Source organism: Chrysochloris asiatica, unplaced genomic scaffold, assembly GCF_000296735.1.
Source record: "Chrysochloris asiatica unplaced genomic scaffold, ChrAsi1.0 scaffold00076, whole genome shotgun sequence".
Lineage (NCBI taxonomy): Eukaryota > Metazoa > Chordata > Mammalia > Afrosoricida > Chrysochloridae > Chrysochloris > Chrysochloris asiatica.
Genome location: NW_006408594.1, coordinates 2,144,453 through 2,172,411, shown reverse-complemented (window position 1 = coordinate 2,172,411; position 27,959 = coordinate 2,144,453). Strand labels below are relative to the sequence as shown.

Below are 27,959 nucleotides of genomic sequence, written 5' to 3'. Positions count from 1 at the left end.
AATCCTGATCAAAAGGTGAGAAAATGCAGAACAGAATTTCAAAATCTCCCAGACTCCAGATGTTCTGGAACCACAGAGGTTGGATACCAAAACCACGGCAAACTCCCAGCCTTCAAGTCACTTCTCAACTTCTCATAGTGACCCTACCGGACAGAATAGAGCTACTCCCTAGGGTTTCCAAAGAGCAGCTGGTGGGTTTGAACCTTGACCTTGTGGTTACTAGCCCAATGCTTAACCCTCCACACCACCAGGGCTGAAGGTTGGATGAACTCCTGAAACTATTGCTCGGAGATCATGTTTAAACCTTAAATTAAAAAAAAAAAATTCCCTGAAGTCATCTACAAACCAAGGATTGTTGTTGTTGTTAAGTGCCGTCAAGTAGATTCTGACCCATAGTGACCCCTGTATAGGGTTTCCAAGGAGCAGCTAGTAAGCTTGAACCACCAACCTTGTGGTTCAAATGACTTTGCAGTCTGATGCATTAGCCCACAGCACCACACCAGTTCAAGTTAACTAGCAAAGAAAGCCTGACTTGAGTGTTGTGTAAATTCTGTCTCTATGGAAAACAAAGTGGCAACTGGAAAGCATAGAGAGAAACCCAAGGGGCGGTGAGTTTATGTTAAAAGGAGAGGAACGGCTCAGAAAAAGAGGTGAGAAGTGTAGCACAACTTGAAGAATGTAATCAGTGTCCCTAAATTGTCCACGTAGTCACTTGAACTGGTGTATTTTTCTGTTGTGTATATTCTCAACAACAGCAAACATAAAATATTTTTTAAAAACTGACAAAAAAATTAAAATCCTGAGCAAGGCAGTCATGGCTAGTATGGCAGCTCCAAAGTCTTGTCCATCCTTCTCCATTCAGCCTCAGGATTTGACTTTCACTTCATGGTTCAAGATGGCTGCCTGAACACCAGACATCACGTCTATATTACACGATGAAGAAAGATAAACACCCAAGAAGGAGGTGTCTTTTCCCCAGAAGAGAAACTTCTTGGAGATACAACTTTAGGTGATTCTGGTAGCGCAGTGGTTACAAATCAGGCTGCTAACCTCAGGGTCAGCAGTTCGAAACTACCAGCTGTTCCATAAGAAAAAGATGAGGTTTTTTCTGCTCCTATAAAGATTTACAACCTTGGTTGGAAACCCTGTGCAGGGTCACCATGAGTTGGAACTGACTCCACGGCACATTACAACACCACCAACAAAGACCCAAAGAGAGTCCACCAGGCCCCTGGAAGGCCCACAGGTTCAGCACTGTGGCTGTCTAAGATGATACTGAGAGAAGGGGGGAATATGGGCACCTGGTTTCCCCAGGAAGTCCCCTGCAGTCATTTGTTGAACAGCCTAGCTATTGGAAGCTGCAGACATGTCATATATACTGTGTCCTCAGCCATCCTCTAATGGTCACCGTTAACTGCAAGGTCAGAATCCCTACACAGGGCCACTATGAGTCAGAACCAACTGGATAGCACTTAACTGCAACAGCGAAGTAGAGATGTTCCCTCTTTTTCCCAGCCAGTCTTCTCTGGGACTCTCGCAACTGGGCATTAGGCATTCAGGAGAAAGAGGAGTGTTCTGCCAAACACGGTTGGGCACAAAGAGCTGGATTTTCCAGTAACTTCTTTTGGTTTGCACCCCTTACCACCACCACCATGGGTGGACTCTACTTCCTCAAGTGCAGGGCCAGAAATTCCATAATGAATTTAAATCAAATTTTTGTCAAATCTCACAGCAGGGAGACACATGGTAGAGGCCCAAGAAGGTGAGTGACAGAAACAATTAGTATCAATCAATGGAGAACCCAAATATTATTTAGGCTCACTTCAGGAAGTTTTCATCCTGCTTTCCCTTATATACTTCCAGAACACACTGCTCACTACTTCCAGTGGCAAAATGGTTTTCGTTTTAGATCATCTTTAGGATGAATCAAATCCTGTTTCCTGGGCTTCTCCCATCAATCCCAGTCCATCTACAGGTGGGACCCAAGTAAATGTAGCATCTTTTATACTGTTGTGAAGTGCCGTTGAGTCAATTCCGACTCATAGCAAGCCTGTATAGGGTTTCCGAGGAATAGCTGGTGGGTTTGAACTGCTGACCTTATGGTTTGCAGTACAGTGTTGATCCTAGAGTGCCACACTAACAGTCACATTGTTGGTGTTGTTATGTGCTGTGGAGTCGGTTCCACATAGGGTTTCCGAGGCTATAAATCTTTATGGGAACAGAAAGCCGCATCTTTCTCCCATGGAACAGCTAGTAGTTTTGAACTGTTGACTGTGAGATTAGCAGCCCAATTCATAATCACTATGCTACCAAAACTCCTTAGGAGTCCATTGTTGTTGTTAAGTGCCATCAAGTCGATTCCGACGCATAGTGACCCTGTATTGGGTTTCTAAGGAGCAGCTGGTAAGCTTGAACTACCGACCTTACAGTTCAAATGACTTGACAGTCTGACACATTAGCCCACAGCACCACACCAGGACTTCTAGGAGTCCATAGGACAGCACAAAATTCTTTGTGTGTGAAGGAAAGTACAACACCCCGGAGGTGAAGGAGAGTCCAGAAGCCTCCTGCTCATCTTGTCACAAAACAGAGAAGGCTCTGGCCATAGAGGGGGTCTGCCTCGCTCACTGTCACACAGCTGGCTGTAGGTTAAGCCAACCCCAGAGCTGGCAGCTATGCCTTCTAAAGCCCACAGCTCCTCTGAGAAACCATCCACCTCCCTCTCCACTGCCAGTCTCACCCCATGATGCTGGGGCTCCACTTCCCTGTGGAGACCATCAGGCTAGAGAAATCCACCTCTGGCCATGTCTGGGGACGGGTACCCAGCTGTGACACCAGGTTTGTGGGTCAGGAGACAGTGAATGGCTCTTACCCCTCAGAACCGTTGGCCTGTGTGCATGTTTGCACATCTATGGGTGAGAGTGTGACACCTGCGGACAGGTGCATGCGAGCACAAACATGTGAACACGTGTGCACAAGCTGTGTGCTCACATGTGTGAGCAGGAATGTGTATAATTCGGCCAGAGCCTCCCAGTGCAGGAGGAAGAGGTACAGGCTCTTGGCAAATGCCGCCTCCAGTGTGGGAAGGTTCTTTGTCATACACGACGCCAACAAACAGAACTCCAGCGGATTCATTTGGTTTGGTTTTGTGGCTATTTTTTTTTTTTTTACAACTTTAAATACGGAATATAAATAAATTTTACATTTAAAAAATAAAAGGAAAGCCCCCAAAAATATAATCACCGACTTTACAAACTGAAGGAAGCAGACTGTGAAGAGGAGGAGGGAAGAAAGTGCAGGGGAAGGAGCATAAGGAGGCAGAGCTCAGAACCCCTCTCCCAGAGGACCCTTTCCCTCCACCCCCAGCCCAGGAACTACTTCCTAGGAGGAGCCCCAGGGGTGAGGCTGGAAAGGTCTAAGATAAGAGTGCACGGGCTGGGGGTGAGGAGATACCCCCTTCCCTTGGAGGCTTTCTCTTGGGTTTCCCACCCCTGCCTGGAAGGGGGCTGCTAGAGCAGAGGATTTGGGGAAATGGAGTGTTCATTCCCCATTCCCACTCCTGTGGGACCACTTGAAGTCACAGCTGGGGCAGGGCCCCCACCAGGCCACAGGGCCCTCCCCACCTCAATACACCTTACTTCCATCTGCCAGAAAACAATCCGCATCAACAGAGCAGTCAGCACCTCTGGGTGCACGGGGCCCTTGTCCAGTACACACCCTACACAACTTGCCGTGGCTGCAAGAACAGGCCACCTGCTGCCCTAGGAAGCAGCCACTGGGGTCATTTGAAGTCTCAACAAAGGGTCCACGAGCTCCTTGGTGGAGCCGACTAAATGGTCAGAACCAGCGGGAGGTGCCAGGTGGAGGTAGAAAGATGAAAGGAGACAGGAGAAGAGATGGATGATGGACCGGGCGGGGCGCCGACAGGGGGTGCCCAGGTCACCAGGTCTATCTACCCCAAGAGTAAGCCTCATATCTGACCCGCCTGACAGGGCCCTTGGTGCCTGGTGCTCCAGCTTCCCCGCCTTGAGGAGTCCACATCTTGGAAATTTTGTTATGTAACAAATGAAAAGAAGCCATTGTGAGTGGGGGTTGGGGGGTGGCGGGGGTAGCCAGGGAGAGGTGGTGACAGGGTCTGGGCACTGCACGGGGGTTCTCTCCAGTCTGAGCTCCCCCAAGTGGCCAGAGCCTTAGGAAGCACCCCAGTTTGCCTGGGGGTGGGTGTCTCCATGAGAGCTGGCCAGCGCTTCAGAGACCAGGCAGGCCACGCTGAGGTCCTGGGTCATGTAGGGCTCCTGGGCCAGTCTGCAGTCGGGCTGGGGGTGGAGAGAATCCCCTTTCTCTCACAGTGACTTCATCTCTCTCACACACTTTGTATCCCAGATCCTTGAGAGCAGGAGGGAGACGCAGATAGATGGAGCAGAAGGCATTTGTGTCTTCCTCAAGCTGCTGGGTGAGGTGCCGGAAGCCGCTGGGGGGAGACCCGCTGGTGGAGGGTGGATGAGCGCATAGAGGGTGGGAAAAGCACCATTGGCCGTCCGAATCAGGCATCGAGACAGACGGACGAGGGGAACAATATTATCACTCCAAGGACCCCATGGGGGCAATACAGCAAATACCATATTAAATAACCCTGGAAACAAGCAGAGGGACACAGATCAGTTATCCTCGGGGCTGGAGCTGCTGAGGAGGCCGTGAGACTCCTAGAGCACACTGGGGTACATCTAGGCTGGGAACTCCAAAGCCCTCTACCCGTCTCATCTAGTAGAAGACCTCAACAGGCCACAAGGCTGAGACCCTGAGTTGTAATAATGTCTCCCCGAGCCCCATCCACAGTGGGAGCCACAGGTGGAGAAGAAGGAAGCTCAGGGTACTGGGCCTGTTTCCCCGCCTGGCCCTCACCTGCCCGCACTCTCCTGCAGATGGCCCTAAGCTCCAAGGGTCTCCTTCAGTGCCGTCTTGTCATGTGTGTGCTTAAACTTCCGGTGCTTCCCCTTGGGGGGCCGGCGGACTCTCACTGTCCGGATGATCGTCCGAGTTTGGGGTGTCCTGGCTGCTTGAGAGAAAGAAAGATCTTGTTACCATACAGATGACCACTGGAAGCCCATCCCTCTAGACCATGGTCTGCCATGGACTACTCCAGATCCTCTAGGCTGAGGGAAGGGCAAGAGACTTTTTGGGCTCAAATACCAGCTGTGTGTCTTGAGGACAGTCACCGACCCTCTCTGTGTCCCAGTTTCCCCATCCATGCAACATGGGCAATATGGCAGGGAAAGGTGAGTGACAATAAGCTTACAATTCTCTAGACAGCACCTGGCACAGAGTGCTGGGAAAAAATTAAATAGGGCCTCAAACTCTTAACCATTACTCCACTGAGAGATGAAGTTTATTTCTTTACTTCTTGAATCTGGGTAGAGGTGTGCTGTTATCACACTGTAGGGTAATGCACTGGACCATAAGGCTGGTTGGAACTTTATACCAAGTCGCTATGAGTTGGAACCAACTCAACGGCACTTAACAACAAGTAAAAAATGATCCCTAGTGGCACAGTAATTAAGCACATAGCTGTTAACCAAAAGGTTGCTAGTTTAAGCCCACCCAACAGCTCCAAGGAAGAAAGACCTGGCAACCTGCTTCCATAAAGATTACAGTCAAGAAAAGTGTTTTAATTACTATGGCTGTGTGACAGATTTTGATATTGGGAAGTGAGGGGCCTCTTTGTTCTTATTTAGTAATGTTTGCTTATCCAGGGTCTCTTTCCTTTTATATAAAGTTAGTGATTACTTTTTCTATCTCTAAAGAATAATGTTGGAATCTAGACTGGGATTGAAAAAAGCCTCGGGGATAGTGCTACCCATCACAGAGGCGGGGTGTTATGGAATTAGCTCAGCAGCACCTAACAACAACAACAGGCAATAAAAGACACGATGTACCAATTCCAGAAGGCCTAGCAGCTCCCACATCTGTGCTTTGGAGAGAGGCCTGTGTTGCCTGGAGGATCCTCAGTGGGAGAGGAGAGGCTGGGGCTCAGTGGTAAGACATCCAGCATCCCAGAGAAGCTTCCAGATGACCCCAGGCCCAGCGGGCATCTGCAACCTCCAGAGAACAATAAAACTGGCCTGCTGATGCCAGTTAACCCACAGACCCATGAGATATGACAAGGTGGTGGTTGTTTTCAGCCACTAAAACTCCAAGTAAGAAATTACCAACAAATGGCAGCTGCTATGAGTCACTGGTTTCTTATTTCCTACCACCAGTCTCTCAGCATCTTCCGGTCCCATCATGGGAGGGTGGCTGGACTTTGGGCGTGAGCCATACTCCCCACCATGGAGCTGGGCTTTTCCGCACAGGCTATGCCTGCCTTCTACCTGCCCTCCCCACCCCATGCGGTGATACCAAGAGTGGGCTGTGTATCAGACTGCCTGGGTTCAAAGCTTGCCTCCCCACTTACTAGTTGTATGTTTTGGAACAAATGACTGAAACTCTGTGTGTCTGTTTCCACATCTTTAAGACAAAGCCTTACCATACCTTAGGGGCGGTAACTGCTTTTCACATATGAAGGGGTTTCAAAAAGCTTGTGGAAAAGTGAAATTGAAAGATAACTGGATTTTTCCGTGAACTTTTGGAAGCCCCACCCCCCCTTGTAGTATCTCAAGATCTCAAGGAGGCCAGGGTACTGCTGTTCTCTGTCTTAAAGATGTGGAAACAGACAGAGTTTCAGTCATTTGTTGGGTAGCACTGTGGGTTAATGCGCTAGATTGTAAAGTCAGTTCGAACTGCAAGATCGGCGGTTCAAGCTCACTAACCTCTCCTTGGAAACCCCATACAGGGTCTCTATGAGTCGCAACCAACTGGACAGCACTTACCACCACCAACACCATACCCCTGGTGCTGCTCTAAGCTCCTTCATCCTCACAGGAGCACTATGATCTACATCTGACAGATGAGGAAACTGAGGCAGAGAGACTAGGCTTTGAGCCCAGGGATCTGCCTCCAGAGTCTATCATTTCAGCTGCTCTGGTATAAATGACAGAGGCCAGTGAGGCTCAGTCAAGGTTAGGGCTTGCTCTCTTCTCCCTCCTGAGCTGTTGAAGTTGCCCCTACCCAGCTCTGCCTGGGAGCTTTTAAGGCTCACTCCAGCCCACTCGGCCCTCTGGCTCTCAGACATGGCCTCCCTTGACAAGTTATTTCATCTCTGCAAATGGGCCTGATTTTCAACAGTTCAGGGACTCAGAGGCCTCAGATTCCCCTATGAGGAGGACACCAGGGAGGGCTACTGAAGGGCCCAGACGTTTGCATGCTAGAGTCCAGGCCACCAGCAGGACAAAACTCAAACACACTCAAGGTCATTGAGCCAATGAGTGACAGTTGAGCTGTAAAGGCAGGCTGATTGACCCTGACCACACCCAGGTGGACCACACCACCTAGCCTCCACCAGGTCCCCTGGTGATCGCCACAAGATTCTTCCAATGGGCCCAACTCCTGAGATAGCTGCGGAAGAATTTCCATCCTATCTAATGATCACTGACTTGCCCAAGCAATTACTTTTAAAAAATTACAAGAATCAAATGTACACAAGATTGTTGTAAGTTGTTACTATGTGCCGTGGAGTCGGTTCCAACTCATAGTGACCCTGTACAGGGTTTCCAAGGCTGTAATTCTTTACGGGAGCAGAAAGCCTCATCTTTCTCCCGCGGAAGAGCTGGTAGTTTCGAACTGCTGACCTTGAGGTTCGCAGCCCAATTTGTAACCACTACGCTACCAATGCTCCTTGTACACAAGATAGTCCTATCCTAAACAGAAAAAAGAACATAATTTCTCCTCAGTAGATAACTAATTCTCCATGCTAACGCTCTGTAAAAGATTCACAACACAACTGGCTAGAAGTGTCACATGATTAGCACCCGTGCCTGAGTTCCACTCTGAGAAAAAGGCAAAGAGGCTCAGAACAGCCCTGCCTGAATCCAGGGGGCTTGCTAATAGGAGATAAAAATGAAACAGAATGCCCTGACAACAGAAAGTTATGAAAAGCAAAGCTAGCACGCAGTGACTTTTTCATTCTTATTGAAGCATTTTCATTAATGCTCACTGCAAACATTTGTGTGGTGCTGTGTGCAAAGCCGTTTGAACCGTAAGGTCGGCGGTTTAAGCTCACCTGCTGCTCCTCGGAAACCCTATACAGGGTCGCTATGCGTCGGAACTGACTCACTGGCACTTTAACAACAAGACCTAGGTTCTAGGCTAGACTTTGCCACGGTGCAAGCTCCATTCAGTCACCTAAGCTCTCTGTTCCCCAACAAGCCTGTTTGTAGCAATGGAAGGGCTGAGATGTAAGGCCAGTTCTCTCATTCATTCTAGTTTTAAAACTTAAAAAGTGATTTAAAAGAAAGACAAGGCAAGTGGGAGCCAGTGCTAGCTATGGAGTGAGAGAAGAGTCAAGAAACTGAACTTCAGAACACCTGGATTCTAGTCACCCCATGCCTAGGACTTCCATGTAACCCTGGGCAAGAACTCCAGCCTTTCTGGGCCTCAGGTACCTTCGTTATAAAATGAGGCAGGCAGTTGGGTAAGAGCAGTTGTATAGGCCTCTTCCTCCCTGTTTAAGTCAAGCTATATCCCTGAGACTGAATTCATAAACCTGAGGACCAAAGTAGAACATCCGTAAGCAATAGTTGGCCAGGCTTTACTCGCACACCTCCAGTAACAGGGTCACGACCTTAGAAAGCAGCCAATTCCATCTTGGAATCCTGACTACTCACTAGCTTTTCCATATATGAAGTTGAAATCTCTCTCCAGTGGCTTTCCCCACGAGTCCCAGTTCTCCCCTCACGACCACAGGGGTCCCAGTGAAACCTGTGAGAGCCAGAACTCAGTGGGACTGATTTGTTTTTCCAGGTCTTGTGAGTTTCCTGCCTTACCCCTTTCTAGCACTCATTTTAGTAGAAAATACCCTATTTGCACTTTTTCCCTATGTGGCAGGTGTGCGCCTCACACAGGTTTTACTGTAGAATGATTGCTCAGCACCAGCACAAAGTTTCCAGTTTCGGAAGAGAATGTGCAAGTTGCAGATACTTGCTCATCCTGCTCAGACTGGGGTGGGGATTGCCTCTCTGGATGGGGTGCTCACCACACCTCTAGGCTTGTGGAGAGCTGGGAGCAATGGGCTCACAGAGGGAAGGGCACATGCCAAGGTCCTGAGGCAGATGCTTGTTCTGACCACTCAAGGTGGTCAGCCTGGCTTGGTAGGGGGTAGCATAGGTGAGGAGGACTGGTTTCCTTCGGGTCCTACAGGCTGGGAAGGAATCCAGGAGGGAAAGTCTCAGATGAACTGAAACTAGGGCGATGGATTGATCTGGTCATCTGGGTGATGGACTTCACGGCCTGCCGTGAAGAAGAGGGACACAGGCAGCCCAGGACAGTGATTACCTCGCTGCGGCTCCTGGGAACTCCCTGGGTTCCGGGTGATGGGCTTGGCCACAGTCATCACCACGGTCTCACACTTGCACGCCAGGTGGTCTTCCAGGGTCACTGTGACCTTCTTGAAGGTCGGCTTCTTCCGCACGATCTCAATCTTTCTCACCTGGAGAAGGAAACCACCTCTGTAGAGGGCGCACGGGCCACAGAAGCCATCCTCTCGTCTGTCCAGCCCCAGTGGCCCCTGTTCAATCTTTCCTCGAAAGTCCTGAGAACCGCATGCAGGACAAACACTTTGGCCCAAACAATAGCATGACCTTGCCCTCTGCCCTTCTCTTAACTTTTCCATCAAAACAACCCTCCCAACCTGGCCTCCTGCTTGGCCACAGCCCTCCTCGCTGCCCCCCGGGATAGGGAGGAAGGCATTTCCGGGTAAGCACGCGGCCTGGGGTATCCTCATTCCTGAAGCACCAGCCAAGGTTAGGGGCTACTGTGGAGATGGTTGTCTGGAAGGAAGTGGGGGCAGGCTTTATCCTGAGGTCAGGGGTCAGGTGGCTGTACATGGAGCTGGTAGAGACCATGACAGCTGGGGTAGGGAAGAGTAACCTCATTATCACAGGTTTGGGGCCCCGGCCACGGTGGCTTTGAGTACATGGCCCGCAGGAAAGGCCTGGAGCTGACCAGGGGAGGCGCATGATAAAGTAGCAGAGCCTTCACCAAAGGCAGGGTGAAGCATCTCTGCCCCACACACACACACTCCGCCCTGCCCAGCAGGAGGCTGGGGAGCTCCCTAAAATTCCCCTTTAGTCCAAGTGTAAGCCCTCTGGAAAAGACGGGGCTGCAGTGTTGTGATCATTTGGAAGGGAGCTGCTTCATCTCTGCTGTCTCTCTGCACCCTCCTGGTGAAAGACTTAGCTTGTAAAGTGTGGGAACAGGTGTAAGGGACACACAGACACCTCACTGAGCCTTTCCCTCTGTGGACCGGGACAGAACTAGAGCCCCGAATAGGTGAAGACTTTGGTACTTGGAACACTGAGTTTCAAAGAAATGTTTGCACTAAGCTTTTATCCTCTAAAGGAGAAATGGTATCCTTCTTGTCCCCCACACAGCCATTCCTGGAGGAAAACTGTCTGTGAGTTTTGGTTACGGAGACCTGGATAGCCCAATAGGCCTCAGCACACCTGCCCAGGTTATTTTCCCAGGTGTCCCTGTGGGGACAGAACACAGGAACATGCCAGAAGCATTTTTAGTGTCCTCACCCCTACCCCATGGAAATCTGGTCAGTTACACATGCCACAGTCTCCTGGAGGGCTGCAGGGCCCACGCACCTGGACGTGCCGCAGCTGTACTTGGGTGGGACGGCACTGCACTTTGCGGTTGTTGCAGCAACCCGAGCAACGCTGCACCTCCACGCAGGGCGGCCACACTAGGAAGTTGGCATTGGAGCGGTCGATGAGGTGCCGGGAGATCTCAAACACCTCCGTCCGTGTCTTGCACTCAGCGATCATGGCTGGTTCGGCAACAGTGACGGTTCCTGTGGAGAAGAGGGATTTCTGTCAGGAAGGCAGGCCTGCCCAGAGCCCCTATGTGGCAGGAAGATGGGAGACCCTGAGGATTGTTAGGAGCCCAGGCTCTGGAGCTGCCCCATAAGATTTTGAGTCCTGGCTGGGCTGTTCTCAATCTGGGACATGGGTTGTTGTTGTTGTTAAGTGCAGTTGAGTTGGTTCCGCCCCATAGCAACCCAGTACAGGGTTTCTGCTGGTGAGCTTGAACCGCCAGCCTTGCGGTTCAAACTGACTTTGCAGTCCAGTGCATTAACCAACAACGCCACACCAGGACTCTGGGACATGGGTAGTTGTTAAGTGCTGTGGAGTCAGTTCTGACCCATAGCGACCCTGTATAAGGGTTTCCAAGGAGCAGCTGGTGAGCTTGAAACGCCGACCTTGCAGTTCAAATGGCTTTGCAGCCTGGCGCATTAGCCCACAGCGCCATACCAGAACTCCTAGGCTGCTCTAAAAAAACCTCAGTTTCCCCATCTGCAAAGTAGGAATGACATGCTCTACATGCAAGATGTCATGAGAGATCATTCAGAGAGTGTAAATGTTCAATCAGTGTTCATTTCTCCATTGTGCTGAGTCTAAGTCAGCCGCAAAGGGAAAAATACCATAGATCTCACTAATATGAGATAAACAAATATACAGAAACCAAAGGGGGCTGTTGTTGTTGTGTGTTATCGAGTCGGTTCCGATTCACAGCATCTCATAGTGTCTCCGAGTCTGAACCACCAACCTTGCGGTCGAGTGCTTATTCTGTGGCACCAGGGAGAAAGGGAAAGCTTTTGCTTATGAGGCATTGAGTTGATGTTCATGGTGGTAGGATATTTTGGAAAAGGAAGACAGCAAGATTTGCACAACTTGAAGAATGTAATTAATGTCGCTGAATTGTACATGTTGAAACTATTGAGGTAGTATTTGTTTTGTTTTGTCACTACAATAGTGAGATGCAGAAAAAAAATTCATTCCCTTCCACTAAGCCACAACCGTTGGATTCTGTGGTTTAAGAGCTGGGTTTACCCTCCACGTGGTCCTTCACTGTGTACCCCCTTATAATCACTCTCTGAACCCTGCTGTCTTACACTGTGATTTATGTTTACATTGGTGCTTCTTTTAAAGCCTCAATTCCTCATCTACCAAATACAATGACTACAAGAGTACTCACTCAATGTCCGGGTGGCTGTTATCTTTCACATATGGAGAAACCGAGGCTCTGAAAACTAAATCAGCTGTCCACCTTCATGGACCAGGGCTGGGGCTCCCCCAGCCCACTCAGTCTACAGTGTTTGGAGGACCGCAGGTATACAGATGAGACTTGGGGTGAGCCCTCGCCTGGCCCACGAAGGCCTCCCTGGCACCTGGTGGCACACCTTTCTGCTTCTGCTCTCTCTGCTAAGGGGCTAGAGGTGGTCCTGGCCTTTGCCCTATGCCTACATCACAGGTCACACAGCCCTCAGCCATGAGCAGAGACACGCAGTCCACCAGGTACAGCACTGGGTTCAAGGAAGACGAGCTGGTTGGTATCCCAGCCACCCAATTCCTAGCTATGGAGCCCTAAGCTAGTTCCTTCCACTCTCTGGGCCTCAATTCCCAACTCTTTAAATGGGGTTAATAATACCCACATCCAGGGTTGGGCTGAGGAACAAAGGAGTTAAAAGCACAATATTGAGGAAACACAGGTAGTGTTGGGGGGTGGGGGGTGGAGAGCAATAACTCAGTTCCTCAGTACAGGGTGAGAAAGGCACGCAATCAACTAAGCCTGTGGGAAGGGGTTTCAAGATGATCCCCAAGTACCCCATCCTCCTTCTCCCACTCTGGCAGGGATCACCGTTCCTACTCTAAGTCTTACCCAGACTCCTTCTCCCACGGGATAGGTTCTCCAGCTCGACTCCAGCATGGGATCGGGTCAAATTCAAGTCCAACTCGGCCCCATCTTCATCTGCAAGAAAAAGGCAAGATTAACCACTGGCTGACCCAGCCTCGGGGCGGGGGTCCTGAGGGGCAGGAGAAGTATATCTCAAACTCTTCACAGGTACCCCACTCCAGCAAACAGCACACCCACCTAGCCTCCTACAGGTCTCCAGGCCCCCATGGCACCCATGAGGCTGTGGGGCTGTAAAGCCCTGACTACATCCCAAGCCCTCCTCTGGGCTCTTCAGCCATGTTTTTGGCTAGAACCCATATCAATGGAGTTAAAAATAAGTCTTCCCCTTTTGCTACTGTAAGGAAACTCTTCTCAGTCCGCAGGGTGGGGCGAGACCCAGCAAGCCCAAGGCCAGGCTCCATGCCCCCTCCACCCAGCTTTCCCACAGGAAGTGCTGAATAGAGAAATTCCCAGAATCCCCAGGGGGACCAAGCCTGCCCTGTCCACAGCCCCTTTGGAGCCGGACAATGGCCTGCTGGAGGGAAGAGAGGGTGGGAAGGGGCTAGCCACTTGGTAGATGGGAGCTAAAGAAAAGATGTCCCAGGGGAGCCCTGAGGGCATTCGCCTTTAGGCCTTGGACTCTATCTCCCCATCTTGCCTGTGTCTGTTTCCGTCTCTCCCCCTTTCTAACCTTTGCCCCACGCCTAACCCAAGCTGCCCATTGATCCTAAAATCAGGCCTGGGCTGGGTCAGCACTGCCAGGGCTCCTCGGAGACCTGGCCCTCTCTAGAGAGTTTGGCCCTGCACTAGCTGCCAGGAGGTATAAAGTTGGGGAGGAGGCCTTGGAATTTGATATTGACTTCATGGGCAGATCTCTCTGGTGGGTACAGAGCCAGTAAATAAACAAAGGGGTGTTGGGGTGCAAACCCCTTGCTATCCTCCCTTATGGAAATGACTAGGGCTCTGGTTCACTGTGGCCAGCCTGTCTGCTGTCCCAGGGGATCCTTGATGAGGAGACCGCCTGGTGACTGGTGTGTTTCCGGCTAACCTAACGAGCATGCTCCCACGTCACTTGTCTGTCTGTCCCTCTGGTTCCCTTCCTCTCTCCCGGTCATCTCTGGAATGTCCCTGGTAGGGAGGAGATGGGGAAAAGATGTGCTTTGTGGAAAGGTTAAGTCGATTAGAAAAAAATAGCCACATGGTTGCCTCAAAACAGGCCTGCTATTGAAAACCTCGGGCGGATCCCGACCCCCACCCGGGCAGTGAAGGGGCTGCTGGAGGGTGGAGGCCAAAGCCTTGGAAAGAAATGGCAGCCAGGCTAAATTTGGAAGTTGCCCCATTGTGTGGTCAGAGCTGGTCAGTCGGGCATGGGGTGGGGGTGTGGGAGACATCGGGTGGGGGGGCCTCGTGAACAATAGGTGGGCCCAGAGAGGGCCCCCTCCTGCTAGCCTCACGACCCCCCAGCACAGGCGGGTTTGAAAGGGCCAGGGAATGCTTTTGAGAGGGAGCCAGGGGCCCAACAGGGAGAGAAACAAAGACAGGAAATGCTGTCCCCCGTAGATAGCGTCTGGGCAAGGATTACAAAGTGACAAAGACACAAAACCCCAGAGGGAAGGGGTGCAGGGGGGGTGCCGAGCAGGGCTCGAGGGAATAGGCCAGAGGTTAGAATAGAATGGAATTTGCTCTGAAGATAGCGTTTATAAATACATTCCTGACCCGGTCCGTCAGCCCTGCCACTTGTGTGCCATCAAGCACGTGCCCACTGCCGAAGCTCGCTCTTGGGCATGAGCAAGGCTGCCCGCTGGTCCCAGCCAGGTGTCCCCGGGAGACCTCAAAGACCTGGCCCTCAGCCAGGAGGACAGGGGGAGGGTTCTTCCAGCTCCACCCTTGCCGGCTGGGTCCACACCTGGATACATACTCAGTCGATGCCCTGGGCACCTTCTCCCTGCCTACCCTCCTCCCGTGCTCCACCCTCTGCACCCAGCCAGAACCACATGTGGGTGCTTCTCCTTCCACACTCCATGCCCCAGGTACCAACCTGCCTGCCTACTAGGCCCTGCCCTGTCTAAGTGTGGCCAGGCCCTCATGGGCTGGAGGGGCCTCCAACTCTCTGGCTGTCAAGGAAGTGGGGGATGCTTGTGGGCCCTCAGACAAGACTCAGTTTACCTCCGGAGTCTCCATGCAGCAGACGCTGGAGGTCATCAAAGGAGCGTATGGAGTGGTCACTTAGCATTTCATAGAGCTCCTCCGGAATGGGGTCCCCCTGCAAGCAGACATAGGGAACCAAGTTAGCCAGGAATGGGGTTCTCAGCCATGGGCTTCTCCACCTATCCACCTTCACACACTCCCAGCCTTCTGTCCCCCAGTGACCCTAGGACACAGGCAAATGGACAGCCAGAATGAAGATGGGTCAAGACGGAGGCGTGAGAACTGGGAACACAAAGGTGGCTGTTAGGACCCAGTTCAGATGCTGCACTCCCCCTTCCTCCAAGCAGGACCCCACGTGCTTTAAGTTCAACTTGATTTTGTACATCATCTCCCTGTCATACTGCAGGTTCCCAGAGGACCACCACCGTCTGTTTTCTCTTGGTTTCTCTCTCTGCACCTGACAGCTAATAACAGCTGACATTTACCTAGGGAGATCTTAGCTCCAGTTTACAGATGAGAAACCAGAAGCTGAGAAGGAGGTAATGCCATTTTTCCAAGGTCTTATGTAGCTGATAAACAGCTGATGCTGTCTGCCCACTCAAGCCCTTTTGCAGGGTCTGGGTCCAGTGGTGGTGGTGGTGGTTATGTGCCGTGGAGTAGGTTCCGACTCATAGCGACCCTGTACAGGGTTTCCAAGGCTAGATATCTTTACGGGAGCAGAAAGCTTCATCTGTCCCCCGTGGAACAGCTGGTAGTTTCGAACTGCTGACTTTGAGGTTAGCAGCCCGGTGCTTAATAAATGCTTGTGGTTGATGGTCTTGGGAGGCCATGCATACACGAGATCAACTTAGTCTCTTGCACACACAGAGAGAAGGGAATCCTCAGACACGTCCGGGAAACCTGAAAGTGTACCCATGCCCAGGCCCAGCCAAACCCTATTTTTAGAGCCCCTCTGGCCTCTTACCAGAAACACTTGAAACTTAGTAAGAGCTGTAACAAGCGCCACTCGGAGCTGGGCTTCCTCTAGGGAAGCTGCAGATCCTACAGTGAAGCAGAGTCTGATAGGAAGGTCACAGCCACATCCCCCATAGACCTGGACATGAGTCGTGCAGTTGTTGTTGTTGTTAAGTGCCTTCGAGTCGGTTCCGACCCATAGCGACCCTGTACAGGGTTTCCGAAGGTGTAAATCCTTACGGGAGTAGAAAGCCTCATCTTTCTCCCGCGGAGCAGCTGGTAGTTTCGAACTGCTGACCTTAAGGTTCGCAGCCCGATTCGTGCAGAGGTCTCGAGAAATTGGGGAAAAAGGAGTGGAGAAACAGGAGACTCACAATCTGACAATCAGCTCAAGGGGCCAACAAACCATGTCCGAGGGCTGAGATCAGTCTTCACACATGCAAGTACATATCAGGGTGCATGCGTGCACACTCAGGACAACCCCAATGGTGAAAAGATCCCTGGACAAAGCATGGGCAGACCCGCCTTCCTCTCATTCACACACTGGATGAAACCACTCTGTGCCTCAGTTTCCCGTTGACTAACCAGTTGCCATGGAGTCCATTCTGATTCACTTGAGCCCCTGAGTAGCAAAGAACTGTGCCCCATCAGGTTTCCAATGGCTGATTTTTCAGACAAGGCATTTCTGATGGACTTGAACTAGCAACCTTTCGGTTAGCAGCCAAGTGCATCAACCATTTGCACCATCGGGGGCTCTGCTTTTAATGTGAGTCCCTTGAGACCCACGCACCTCACTTTCTTTGCCTGAAAATAGAACTTAGGAGCCTGCTGGTGTCATAGGGTTGATGGATGGTTTAGGGAGGAAAAGCTTGGCTGAGAGTTGGGGGTCCTTCCTTTTGTGTCAGCCAGAGGCTCCATGCTAGTCCTGGACTCAGCTGCCTTCACCTTCCTCACCCCCATCCATCTCTAAGCAAATTCACTTCTCCAGCTCCAAGAGAGGGACATACCTTCAGTGACTTCCAAATGTGCACCCAACTCACAAGCCACAGAGCTGGCAGCTGGGCTCAAGTGAAAACCAGGGAGATCCAAATGCCCCCTGAAAGTTCTATCAAACCCAGGGCAGGATTCCTCTCCATGCAAGGTATTGACTGCTGTGTGACCTCAGACTGGCCCCTTGCCCTCTCTGGGTCTGGAGCTCACCTGTCAATGGAGGGAGCTGAAGAACACTGGATTCCATTCTATTTCTGCCTGGTGGACAGCTAAGGAGGAGGGTGCCGGCTGGGTCTCACTGGCTCACTCACAGAAACAGCAACCAGTGTTTACGAAGAACTGATTCAGGTAACTCCCACAGGGAAGAGTCCAAAGGCTGAGTCTCAAATGGAAGCCTGGCACTCATGCCATGCTCTCCTGGGCTCACTGGACAGCTGGCCTGTAGCAGCCACCGTAGAAGCATAGATGGACTCCCAAAGGGCTCAGGTCTAGATGAAAACAAATCCAGCAAGGAAGAGCCCAGGATAGACAGAGACTATCGTGCAGTATAGGCTCTGTACTGACCTTCTTTTTTGGGGCTACTTGGATTATTCTCTCCACACTTCACAAGCAAACTGCCCCCTAAGAGTCCAGTTTATTTGAAGTAGCTGACTTTATAAAGTACTGACTACAAACCAAGCACTGAGCAACGTGCTTTACTAACCTCGAGAGCCGGACACTATTTTCATCTACAGTTTCTAGATGCGGAAACTGAAGCTTAGAAAAATGCAGTGAGTGATTACAAAGCCCCAGGGCTAGCAAGTGGCAGAGCCTCTAGAATGCCCAACACGGGGGGTCTGGGCCTCCCAACTCCCCCCCCCCCCCATCTTCTGGCCTTCAGGAACTTGTGGTGATTCCGGGCTCTTTCCTGGCTCTTTCTCTCAGTTCCCAGCCAAGGGTGACTTGGCTCCCAGGAGACACTGCAACAACTAGAGACACTTCTGGTTGCTTCAACTAGGGGGCTGCTACTAGCATCTAGTAAGGGGACCAGGGATGCTGTTAAATATCCCACAATGCAAAGGACCACATTCCTCCCTCCAGCCCAAGTATCAATAGTACCAAGGTACAGAAACACTGTAGAAGAGAAAGTACAAGGACTGAAGATACAGGCCGATGTCAACTGTGGTCCTTCCTTTGCTGTTGAACATCATGTGACCTTGAGTAAATCTTGTAACAATCTAAAGCCTCAGCTTCCGTTTCTCGGAAACTCTATACAGGGTCACGATGAGTTATACTTAACAGTACCTCACGGGGTGATAAGGGGGATGGAAGAGCAGTCCGCAAATATTAGACACTTAATGAGCTGCCAGAAGTCCTGGTGTGGCACTGTAGGATAAGCACTAGACTGCTATTTGCAAGGTTGGCAGTTCAAACCCACCAGTCACTCTTTGGAAACCCTATACAGGGTTGCTGAGTCCAACTGACTTGAGGACACTTAACAACAATACGCTGTGTCAAGAAGTCCTGGCGGTGAATGGTTAAGTGTTAGACTGGAGTTCTGTACCAGAAAGGATTACAGGAAGCCCTATAGGGCAGTTCCACTCTATCCTATAGCTTCACTAGGAGTCGGAATCCACTCGAGGACAACAATGAGTTGTTACTACCGTTATGGTTCATTTATTCACTGTGACCCTTAGAGGGAAGCAAGTGGCCCATGTGGCTGAAGCAAATGGCCCATTTTTGAGGATGACAAAGGGTAGGTAGAGAGCTGTCTGCCCATGGAGAGTGTGACTTCACATTATCCCCTGTGCTGGGCCACAGGAAATGACACTCCGCTGAGGGCCGTGTGGGCTGGCCAGTCCCTTCCTGGGCTAGGAGTGGGGGAGACTGGGGGATTTTAGCCTACGGCCGGCTCCAGGATGCAATGCCCTGGAAGAGACCTACATGGGATCAGGGGCTCTTGTTGGCCTGATAGGGTGAGTTTGAGACCAAGAGCCTGGTTTTCCTGGGCACAGGTTCTAGAAGTTCCCTTAGGTGAGCAGTTCCGTTTCCTCCCTGTGGCCCTGCTCCTGCCCCTGAGAGACTGACTGGCAAGGAGGTCTGGCACTGAGATGAAACTGCCCCAGATCCCGGGCCTGGGGCTCTTAGGGTGAGGGCGTGGCGGGGAGGCAGCTGGGGCACAGCCAGCTGTGGCAGCCAAGGCAAGCAGCCTCCTCCCTGCCCACCCATCCCACCCCACCCCCAGCAGCTGCAGAAGGAGAGAAGGTTACTAGTAAGCAGCAAGCATGGGGCCAGGTGAATTACCTGCTCCCAGCCCGGCTGGCAGATCAAAGGGGCATAAACCTCACCCTTTGCCTAGGCCCCAGCACACACACAGATAGGCACTCCACACCCCGCCTGCTGATGCCTCTCCCCTGGAGAAGACACAATCCGTCCAAGGAACCTGGGGCGTTGTCTGCGGCTGCAAAGGGAGAAGCTGACAAGACCGCTGAGTGCCCGCCCACCCGCCTGCCAGAGAATCTCAGCCCTTATTTAGATTGGATGTCAAAGCCAAACCCTACTGAAGAAGCCTTTCCTACCTAGATTGTCTCTCCCTTGTTGCTCCAGGGACCCTCCTACCAGTTTTTGCCTCCTTAATGACAATCTGGCCCACACTGCTCCCCACAGCTCTTGCTGAAGCAGCTTATAATGCTGGCAGCCACCAACCTGACCCCCAGCACTGGGCAGGGCCTGGGAATCTACATTTCCAAATCTACAACTCTTGAGGAACTCAGAGCTAATCGAACCATATCAAGTTTGTTTGGGTTTTTTTAGGTTGGGGAAACTGAGGCCCCAAAAGGGAAGAGGATTTGCTTAAGATCCATAGAACCTTTGTAGCCTGCTTTTCTTTTGCTTCATCCTGTCTATCCAAGGCACTGTTTTGCACATAGAGGGTGGGTGGCGGGGACAGTGGTCAGTAATACAAAGCTGTCCAGTGGTATTTACACTTCAGAGGAGAAGGCAGATCATAAACCACGAAAATCTAAATAAACCAGAAACCAAACATGGTAAGGGAAAACTCCAAGAGAGGCTTATGAATGAGGTATACACACACACACACACACACACACTTCCAAGTTCTGGAACCCGAGCTTCCTAATTCAGTTTGATCCTGACCTTGCACACCCAAAGCCATTAGCAAACCCGGGGTTGGGGGGGTGAAGGGGGTGTGGAGGTGAAGGATAGCGAAAGGCTGTGAAAGTGCCCTCCTTCCACCTGGAAGCCAGCTCAGAGAGGGAACTCAGAGAACTGGTAGACCCTCAGCCCAGCCCTGCCTCTGAGTAGCCCAATCATCCTTGCCTGCCACCTAGGCCTCCACCCAAGTAAGACTCAGGGATACGGCCAGCCCGAAAGCAACTGCCACTAGAAAGCCCTCCCCAGTTCCCCTGCATTGGTAACTAAGAGTTCCTTCCTGGGCTGGCCTGTATACTGATGGTGCGGTTGTCAGTTACCAGTGAGATCCTTCTATCCCCTCATTAGGTCTTCTCTCCAGAGCGGGCCTGGGGCTCACTCAGGCTTAGTAGGAAAGTGCTTCTTAAACTGCAAAGCACCACAGGCTACCATCGTGGGTTCCTGCGGATCATACTCTCAGGGTGCTGTGATGAAAATAAAAAGCAAGGCAGAGGTCTTGTGCTTCTCTTCCAGGCACTCAGGCCTACGGAGTTGCAGAAAAGGGGGGAGCGGGCTGCCTAAAGCTGGAAATGCCAAGAGAAAGCCTGGGAACACCTGCGTGCTACGGATCAGCAACACCAGGTGCCTTCCATCAGTGATCTCCTTCATGGGAGGAGGTTCAAATATGACTTATTCCAAGGGGAGAATGGCTCTGACATCGCAGTACCCCAGTTTTGGTCACATGAGAATGGATGGAAAAATGCATTCACGTAGATTTGAGGAACGTGGAGCTTCCCTGGCAAAAAAAATGGGTGATGTGGTGCTAGAAATGATGGAAGAAGAGTCCTTCACCCACCGCCCCCCCCATAAGAAATAGGGTCTCCAAAGGTTCCCAGGGCCCACGGAGGCCCACCTGTTGCGCGAAGGCGGGCACCTGGTGTTGTGTGTGCGTGCCTGTATACGTGCGTGGGTGTGCGCATCCGTGCTCTCAGGCCGCATGTGCAGGGGCCGTGCGTGCGTTAGTGTGCGGTGTGCGCGCGGGTGCCCCGCGGGTGCACGGGAGTGGCGGCAGCGGGCGCGTGACCCAAACGCGGTAGTGCGTGCCCGCCGCTCTACGCGCCCGCCGCCCGCCGGAGCGCAGCATCGCCTCTGGCCAGGAGTGTGCATGCGTGGGGTGAGTGAGCGAGTCGGGGGGCCGGGCGGGGTGGGCTGCGGAGAGCAGCGGCTTGGTGCAGCCTTTCCCAGGACGCCCTGGTACAGGGCCCAGCACCCAAGCCCGTGGCAAGGCGAAGCGGCAGCTGGGACTGGCCGGGGGGCCCCCTCCTCAACAGCTGGCCGCTACTCGGGGGGTTGCAGGGGAGGGGGCGTCAAGCGAGGCCTGTCGACCGGCCGAACCTGCGCCCTCCTCCCGGGTGCGGGCCATGGGGGGCGGCCACGGAAGGGCGGGGCCCCGGGGCGGGCGGTCGGCAGCTCTCGAGGAGCCCGGAGAACAAAAGGAGACGGCGACGGCTCCTCCGTGGTCAAAACAACCTGCGCTGGCGGCGGCCCAAGTCCGGCCACAGCCTCAGAGCCCGCCGCTTTAACTCCTTTACTGCCGATGCCACCGCCTCCTTCCTGCGCTTCGCAGTAGGCTTGGGGGAGGCCTCCCCAAGGGTGGCAAGAGGCGGGCTCTGCTCCCCCCCGCCCCCCTCCACCCCCGACCTTGTGGAGGCGGGACTGGACCCCCGCATGCCTCGATCCCGCAGCCCTCGCCTCCTTCCACCCCGCGTCTCCTCCCTGCCCCGCCCCCTTTCCCACCTGGATTCAGGATAGACTTGCCAACTCACTGCTACGTGAGGCTGGGAGGGGTGGGAAGAAGGAGCCGACCTGATCGCTCTCACAGACGTTTTTATCCCCCACCTCCTCTGCATCTAGGCTTTTGCCCGCGGCGCGCTCCGCACCCTACTGCGGGGGAGAGAGGTGTTTCCCCAGGTATGGCAGGCCTCAGGCACATACTGCCCCTGGGGCTGCATGTCTCTAGAGCCCCATCCTTCTTCTCTAATCTCCCAAGTGCCCAAAACCGTGTCCTCTATCTCCTCTCAACTCCCTGCGCCCCCCGGACATGAGCTACTGCTGGATCAAGGGCGTCCACCCTAACCGGGAGCGGGAACTGGGGTATAACCCGAACCCCCGCTGAAGGTCAGCGTGGTAGGGAGCTCACACCTCCTGGTTAAGGCGGGTCCTAGATAACCCAAAAACCCAAGCAGGAGCCAAAGTGGGGTGGGGGTGGGGGGACACACGCTGTGTTCTGCACCCTTGGTACCACCCCACTCCCATTCCCCTCGGCCGGGTGGGGGTTTCTCAGAATCCAGAGGGGTGGGAGTCACACACAACCTTCTCAGATACTGAAAGGCTGGTGGATTTGGAATCGCCTCTGGGAAAGAAAACCACCGCTGCCTTCTCCTCTGAGAGCCTGGAACTCCCCGGGCCTCGCCTCCCAGTCCTCGGAGGTCACCCAGTGCCCGGCACCTAGCCCGTGGGCTGCAAGGATCCAAAGTTCATAGCCGGGAAAGTAGGGGGCGTCAGGGTGGGGGTGGGCTAATGAATGAAGCGACCTGGCCTCAGCCACGATCGCAACTCACCTCGGCGCTGACCAGACGCAGGTAGCAGCAGAGAGACAGAAAGAGCGCCCAGCAGCGATTCATGCCGACTCCGGGCCGGGCCCTGCGGGGCCCGGGACTCGTGGACCAAGCGCGCCGCCCCCGCGGCCAGGGCGGGGGGCGGGGGCTGGGGAGGTGGGTGAGATCCGCTGGGGTCCTCGGCGATCAGGAGCTCAGGCCGCTGCAGCCGCCGCCGCGGCTTACCCGCATGGCCCCCGGGCGCCGCCGCCCCCGGCCCGGACTCCGTCGTTGGGGGACTATGGAGGGCCTGGGCGAGGGACCAGGGTCCGCGGCCGCTACCTGTGCGGATCTCGAGCCCGAGCGAGCATCCACGGCCAGGGGGCTGCGTCGCGAACCAGCCAAGGCGTCTAGCCGTGTGGGGGCGCCCAGGGGACTCCAACCTCCAAGAGGAAAAGGAACACGGCAGCCTTTGGGTTCGTCTTCACTCACTGGCTTAAGGCGTTTTCCTCTGCCCGCCGGCTTAGCTTTTTTGCAACATTTTCTGGAATGGTCCTCCAAATCAGAAAGGACAAGGCTGGGCACCTCTAAGCCCAGGCTTCCTCCAAAAAACTTTTTCCAAAGTTGTCTTTGCAGCGGCGGCCCAAGCACCCAGACTGGGAGAGGTGCAAATTCCCGCCCCAGCCTGGTGGGGCGGCCGGAGCGTGTGCGCTCTGGCGCAGGGCCCCCGGTGGTGGCCGGCACTGCTGCTCCGCGCAAGGCGTGCGCGCTCGGCCGGGCCTGGCCGACAGGTGGACGCGGTGGGAATCCGTCGGTCAGTCCTCCTACGGCTTTGGCTGTCCTCTGCGGGCTGCAAGCTGCGGCTGCTCCGGCTTTCTCTTTGCAACGAGGCTGGAGGGTGGGCTCTTTTCCCTTCCCTTTTGCGCGTGTGTATCTGTGTGTGCGCAAAATATCTGTATCTCGGGAATGAAAGATGGGCGCTGGCGACTGGAGGAGAGCCCTCGGGGAAGCGGCGGGGGAGGTTGCGGTCTGCTCTGCGGGGCGCGCAGGGAAGCAGGCGGCCGCTCCCGGCGGCAGGAGAAGAAGTTGCCACCCTTTCAGCTGTTCCGGCCTTTATAAAGGAGACGGAGAGTGCGAGAGGTGGGTGGAGACAGCCTTCTCTTCTGGCCTGGAGTCAGCGCCGCCGCTGGGAGGGAGAGCAAGGGAGCGTAGCGCCAGGAGGGCCTGGGGCGTGGCGGGGTCCTAAGGGTCTCCTAGAGCCCGGGTAGCCCCTCAGTCCAAGGATCTGCCCACCGGAAAGGGAGAACTAGCAACAGCCAAGCACCTCACCACTCAGCGCAGTAACGGTGGACTAGGTTGGAGACCACGTGGTTGGTGGGATGTGTCCAGGGGTGAGGGTGGGGGGAGTAGGGTCTAAGCACTCCAGCCCGCCACATATCTCTAGGACCAGACATTTGTACCCCACGCCTGGAGGCTGGCCTGGTGGAAAGATGCTGGGTCTCATGACAGTTTGGGTTCACATTCTGCTGGGTCACCTTGGGCAAGTCACTTCCCTTCTTCTGGCCTTTATTCAGCCTCTATGAGGCGGTACCGACTGGATGGCACCTAACAACAACAAAGTGAGGATTTAATGCCATTCCGACACAAACCACCCTGCAAACCATTCACCAGCCCCAAGGTGAACCCAGCAAGCCCTGCAGCCGCTACCATTAAGCAGCAGTCTGGGTCCAGTCTCCTCCTCCTAGCTGGTTGCCTGGCATGCGCGACAGGCACTGCCAGCATTCACTGAATTTGAATTTGTTGAACTGCAAAGTCACACAACCCCCCACATCCCTGCAGCATCCTCTCAGGCGACATCACGATTCCCCCAGTCACCCTGATGTTTACTACCTTCCTCATCCCCCAGTTTCAGGCCCACCCCACATCCTCCCTGGCACAGTTCACGCCTCCCGCCCCCCCACCTCTGGAGCTGCTATGTCCCTGCCTTCAGCAATCACATTGTTACAGTCGCGGAGTCACGCCCACGCCCACTGCACCCAGCATCCAACGCAGGACCCACAGGCTCAATATACCACCAGGCTATCTGGCTTTAGAACACCTGTGCCTCATCGCCTTGCACTGTCTCTGCCCTTTGTACCCAAATGCATCCCTTTGGGGGTGTCGGCTCAGGCCACAGGCCCTCAGACACAGCCAATAATACTGGCTGTCTTCATAAAATGCAGTGGTCCCCATTGCTACCTAGGCAACTGGACACAGTGGCTGGGAGGTGAGCTGGGCGTTAGGTACCTAGGCTCGAATCCTGGCCACTTGCTAGCTGGGTGTCTGGAAGGTTACTGCGTGTCTCCATGTTCCCTCTATAAATCTATAAATTGGGAATGAATCTATACATTGTAGAAGGGAGAGATTTCAGCGTGGCACAGGGAAACCTTTGGGGTGATGTTTGACAGCTTCATTATAGTATCCACATGTCCAGGCTGATACTATGTGTGCGTGATTGTACCGGAAAGAATCTGTACCCATGGAGGGATCTAGAAGCTTCAGTGAATTAATGCCTGCAGGTCATCCTTCCTGCAATTGAGCATCCAGTGCTGACTAGTGGCCAGACACTGGGGGACAGCTCGGAACCAGTCAGAGTGCTAATAGGAGTGTAGATGAAGAACTCTGGCCCCCGTGCCCTGGAAAAGTCCTCCACCCAGAGAGACAAATAGATGTATTAACAGACAAGTTAGGAGTCCGGCACAAAAGGGAACGACAGGGGTACAGAGTAATGTGGAACAATACTCCCCAAATACCAGATCTGAAGTCTAAAGACTCAAGAGAGAAAGCCCTGCTCCTGGGTGACCTTGGTCTTGACTTTACCCTTCCTTGATCTGTGTCCTTATGTACAAATAGGTTGATAATGTCATTGTTAAGTGCCTTCCAGTTGGATCCAACTCATAGAGACTCTGTATAGGGTTTCCAACACTAAATCTTTGTGAGACCAGAAAGCCTCACCTTTCTCCTGCAGAGTGATGGGTGTGCTAGAACTGCCAACCTTGTGATTCTCAATCTAGTGGTGCTTATCTTATGGAGCCGCATGCTCTCCAGGATGATAATAGTTGCTATTGTTCTTGATTGCTCTTCCTATTCTATGTTGCTCTACTCTTGAAGCACAGAGAGGGGCAAAGCTACTTGCTCAAGGTCATACAGCTACTAAGTGATGGAACCAGGACTTGAGCTCAGGCAGTCCAGCTGCAGAGCCCACACACGAAAAGGACCATGCCGTGCTGCTGCTGATGATGGTGATGACGACAGTGACACTTTGTGCAAAGGGCGTGTACAAGCAGCAAGTGCATTCATATGTGTAAATGGGCTTTGGCAACTGAAAAGTGCAGGGCCAATATGGGCTCTACCATGGGTGCAAAGGGTTCAGCCTCTAGCAATGGACTTGCTTAGGACCGGCGGGGGGAGACAGGGGTGGCTACTTAGAGCAGCATTATTGAGCACCTGCTGTGTGCACATCTGTGGGAAGCATTGGGGAATGGGATGAGGAATTCTGTTGCTCAGTGATCGCCCAGCCTTCTAGATGAGATAGACACAGGTCATTATACTCCACATGTCTTTGTACAAGGATTAGAAATGGCAGGGCTATTCAAGACTTCTGCCACATGGCTCCAAGACCCTGAATATCATGCTTAGGGGACCCCCATCCTGCATCTACTCCTTGCAGATGTCCTGTGGGTCTGTCCCTCTAAATACCTCCACCTTTGTCTTCTGCCCACACAGCCCACCCAGCACCACCCCACCTCCAGGAAGCTGCCCCCAGGCTGAAGTCAGTGCTCATTCTGGGTTTGTCATGTTGTTTGTCCATTTAAACATCCATCTCCAGCACTAAACTGCTCGAGCATACAGTAGTTGCTCAGAAGCTGTAAACTGAAGGAATGAATCGATGTGGAAACACCCTACCTCTTCTCCCTGTGAGTCCTGACCCATCGTGGCAGATGCCAGACCCTGCTTGGGGTGGGGAGAGCCACAGAGGGGTCTGAGGGCCACCCTACAACCTGAAGATGGACAATCTTGGCATGTCAGGGCTAGAAGGGCCTGCGCCCATCTTCTACACTGGGACCAGATATGTGGGGTGCTCATACCCCATAATTTTCCGCCCCCTTGTCAGGTCTGGGCTATGGAGAAGAGACAAGTGGTCATATCCCTGGGTTAAGTGCTCAGGTGGGGCCTGCCCAGTGCTGGGGGCTTCTTGGACTGAGCGCTTAGTACAACCCAAGCCCCATCCATTAAAAGTCTCATGCTCGGGAATGGGGGCCGGGGTCCTGGTTGGGTGAGGAAATGCTAAGGAAGGAGTCAGGCTCCATCCCAAGGGTTAGCTACACTGCAAGTCTAGCAGGGTGGGACCAACACTGTCCACATACCTGTGCCTACCTGGAGAACACAGGCCGCACTCCCAGGACATCCCCCCAGTGGAGAAGGAAGAATTGGGGCTCCCAACTGATGACAGTCCAAGGCCATACCACAAATGGCCTGAAACCCTAGCCCCATACTTTCTGATGGAAAAACCCATCCTCTCCTCCCAACCAAGTGGCCTTGATGGGCCTCCTCCCAGACGCCTCACTGTCCCCTGCTCCCGCTGTACAAGGCCTTTGGCTACCTGTAAGGTGCTCTCTTGTCTTTCACCCAAATGATCACCCAGGGAGGGAGGGATTACTGTCTTCTATGCCCATTCAGAGATAGTATGGTTTCTAAGCCCTGCTCTAGACTTTATCAGCTCTGTGACCTTGAGCAAGTGGCTTTAACCTTCCTGAGCCTCAGTTTCCTCATATGTCAAATGGGGGCAACAGTAAATAACCGCTCCCTCACGGGGTTGGAGGAGTGCTGCTAGTCGAGCCTGGCACAGAGTGGGTGGTCTACAATGCTAGCTACTGGCCTGACCATCATGATGACTCTCAGCTGTCTCTCTCATCTGAACTCCCAGCCAGGCATAACAGAGGGTCCCCAGCCGGGACAGGCCCCAGGCACTTCAGTGGGGGTTAGGAGTGTCCTTTCACGCAGTCCCCGACCTCACTCGGATAAGGCTTTGGCCACTGCAGACAGCTGTGAGAACCAGAGAGGAAGGCAGGCAGACAGACCGACTGGGGCCTGGTCAGCCTGTGAGCCCACCACCTGCCTACGAGGCCAAGGCCTTGTATCTTGTACACAAAGCCATGGAAGGGCGGGGCTTGTTTTCCTGGGGCCAAGCAGGAGCATTTTTAGCTCCTCCGGACTCCAGACACGGAAGAGGATGTTTGGACGAAGCTTGGGTCTACCTGCCCTGGACGC

The 27,959-nt window shown here is 53.2% G+C and overlaps 1 protein-coding gene across 1 annotated transcript; it reads right to left on the bottom strand.

Moving 5' to 3' along the window:
* Positions 1 to 4,559: 4,559 nt before the first annotated feature.
* On the bottom strand, positions 4,560 to 23,060 carry PDGFB (platelet-derived growth factor beta polypeptide). The gene is made up of 7 exons (XM_006865175.1): positions 22,674 to 23,060; positions 14,998 to 15,094; positions 12,817 to 12,906; positions 10,743 to 10,948; positions 9,427 to 9,580; positions 4,903 to 5,053; positions 4,560 to 4,633 (listed from the first exon to the last, which is right to left on the bottom strand). Exons 1-6 carry the CDS (start codon positions 22,734 to 22,736, stop codon positions 4,929 to 4,931), a joined length of 735 nt encoding a protein of 244 aa, XP_006865237.1. The 5' UTR covers positions 22,737 to 23,060; the 3' UTR covers positions 4,560 to 4,633; positions 4,903 to 4,928.
* Positions 23,061 to 27,959: the final 4,899 nt, after the last annotated feature.

Bases quoted from the DNA above. Each gene is read 5' to 3' on its own strand.
- PDGFB (XM_006865175.1), bottom strand. From the start codon at position 22,736: ATGAATCGCTGCTGGGCGCTCTTTCTGTCTCTCTGCTGCTACCTGCGT. The intron at 9,581-10,742 runs GTGCGTGGGCCC...TTCCTTCTCCAG, and splicing joins TACAGCTGCGGCACGTCCAG to GTGAGAAAGATTGAGATCGT. The intron at 5,054-9,426 runs GTAATCACTGTC...TCTCTCAAGCAG, and splicing joins TTCCCAGGAGCCGCAGCGAG to CCAGGACACCCCAAACTCGG.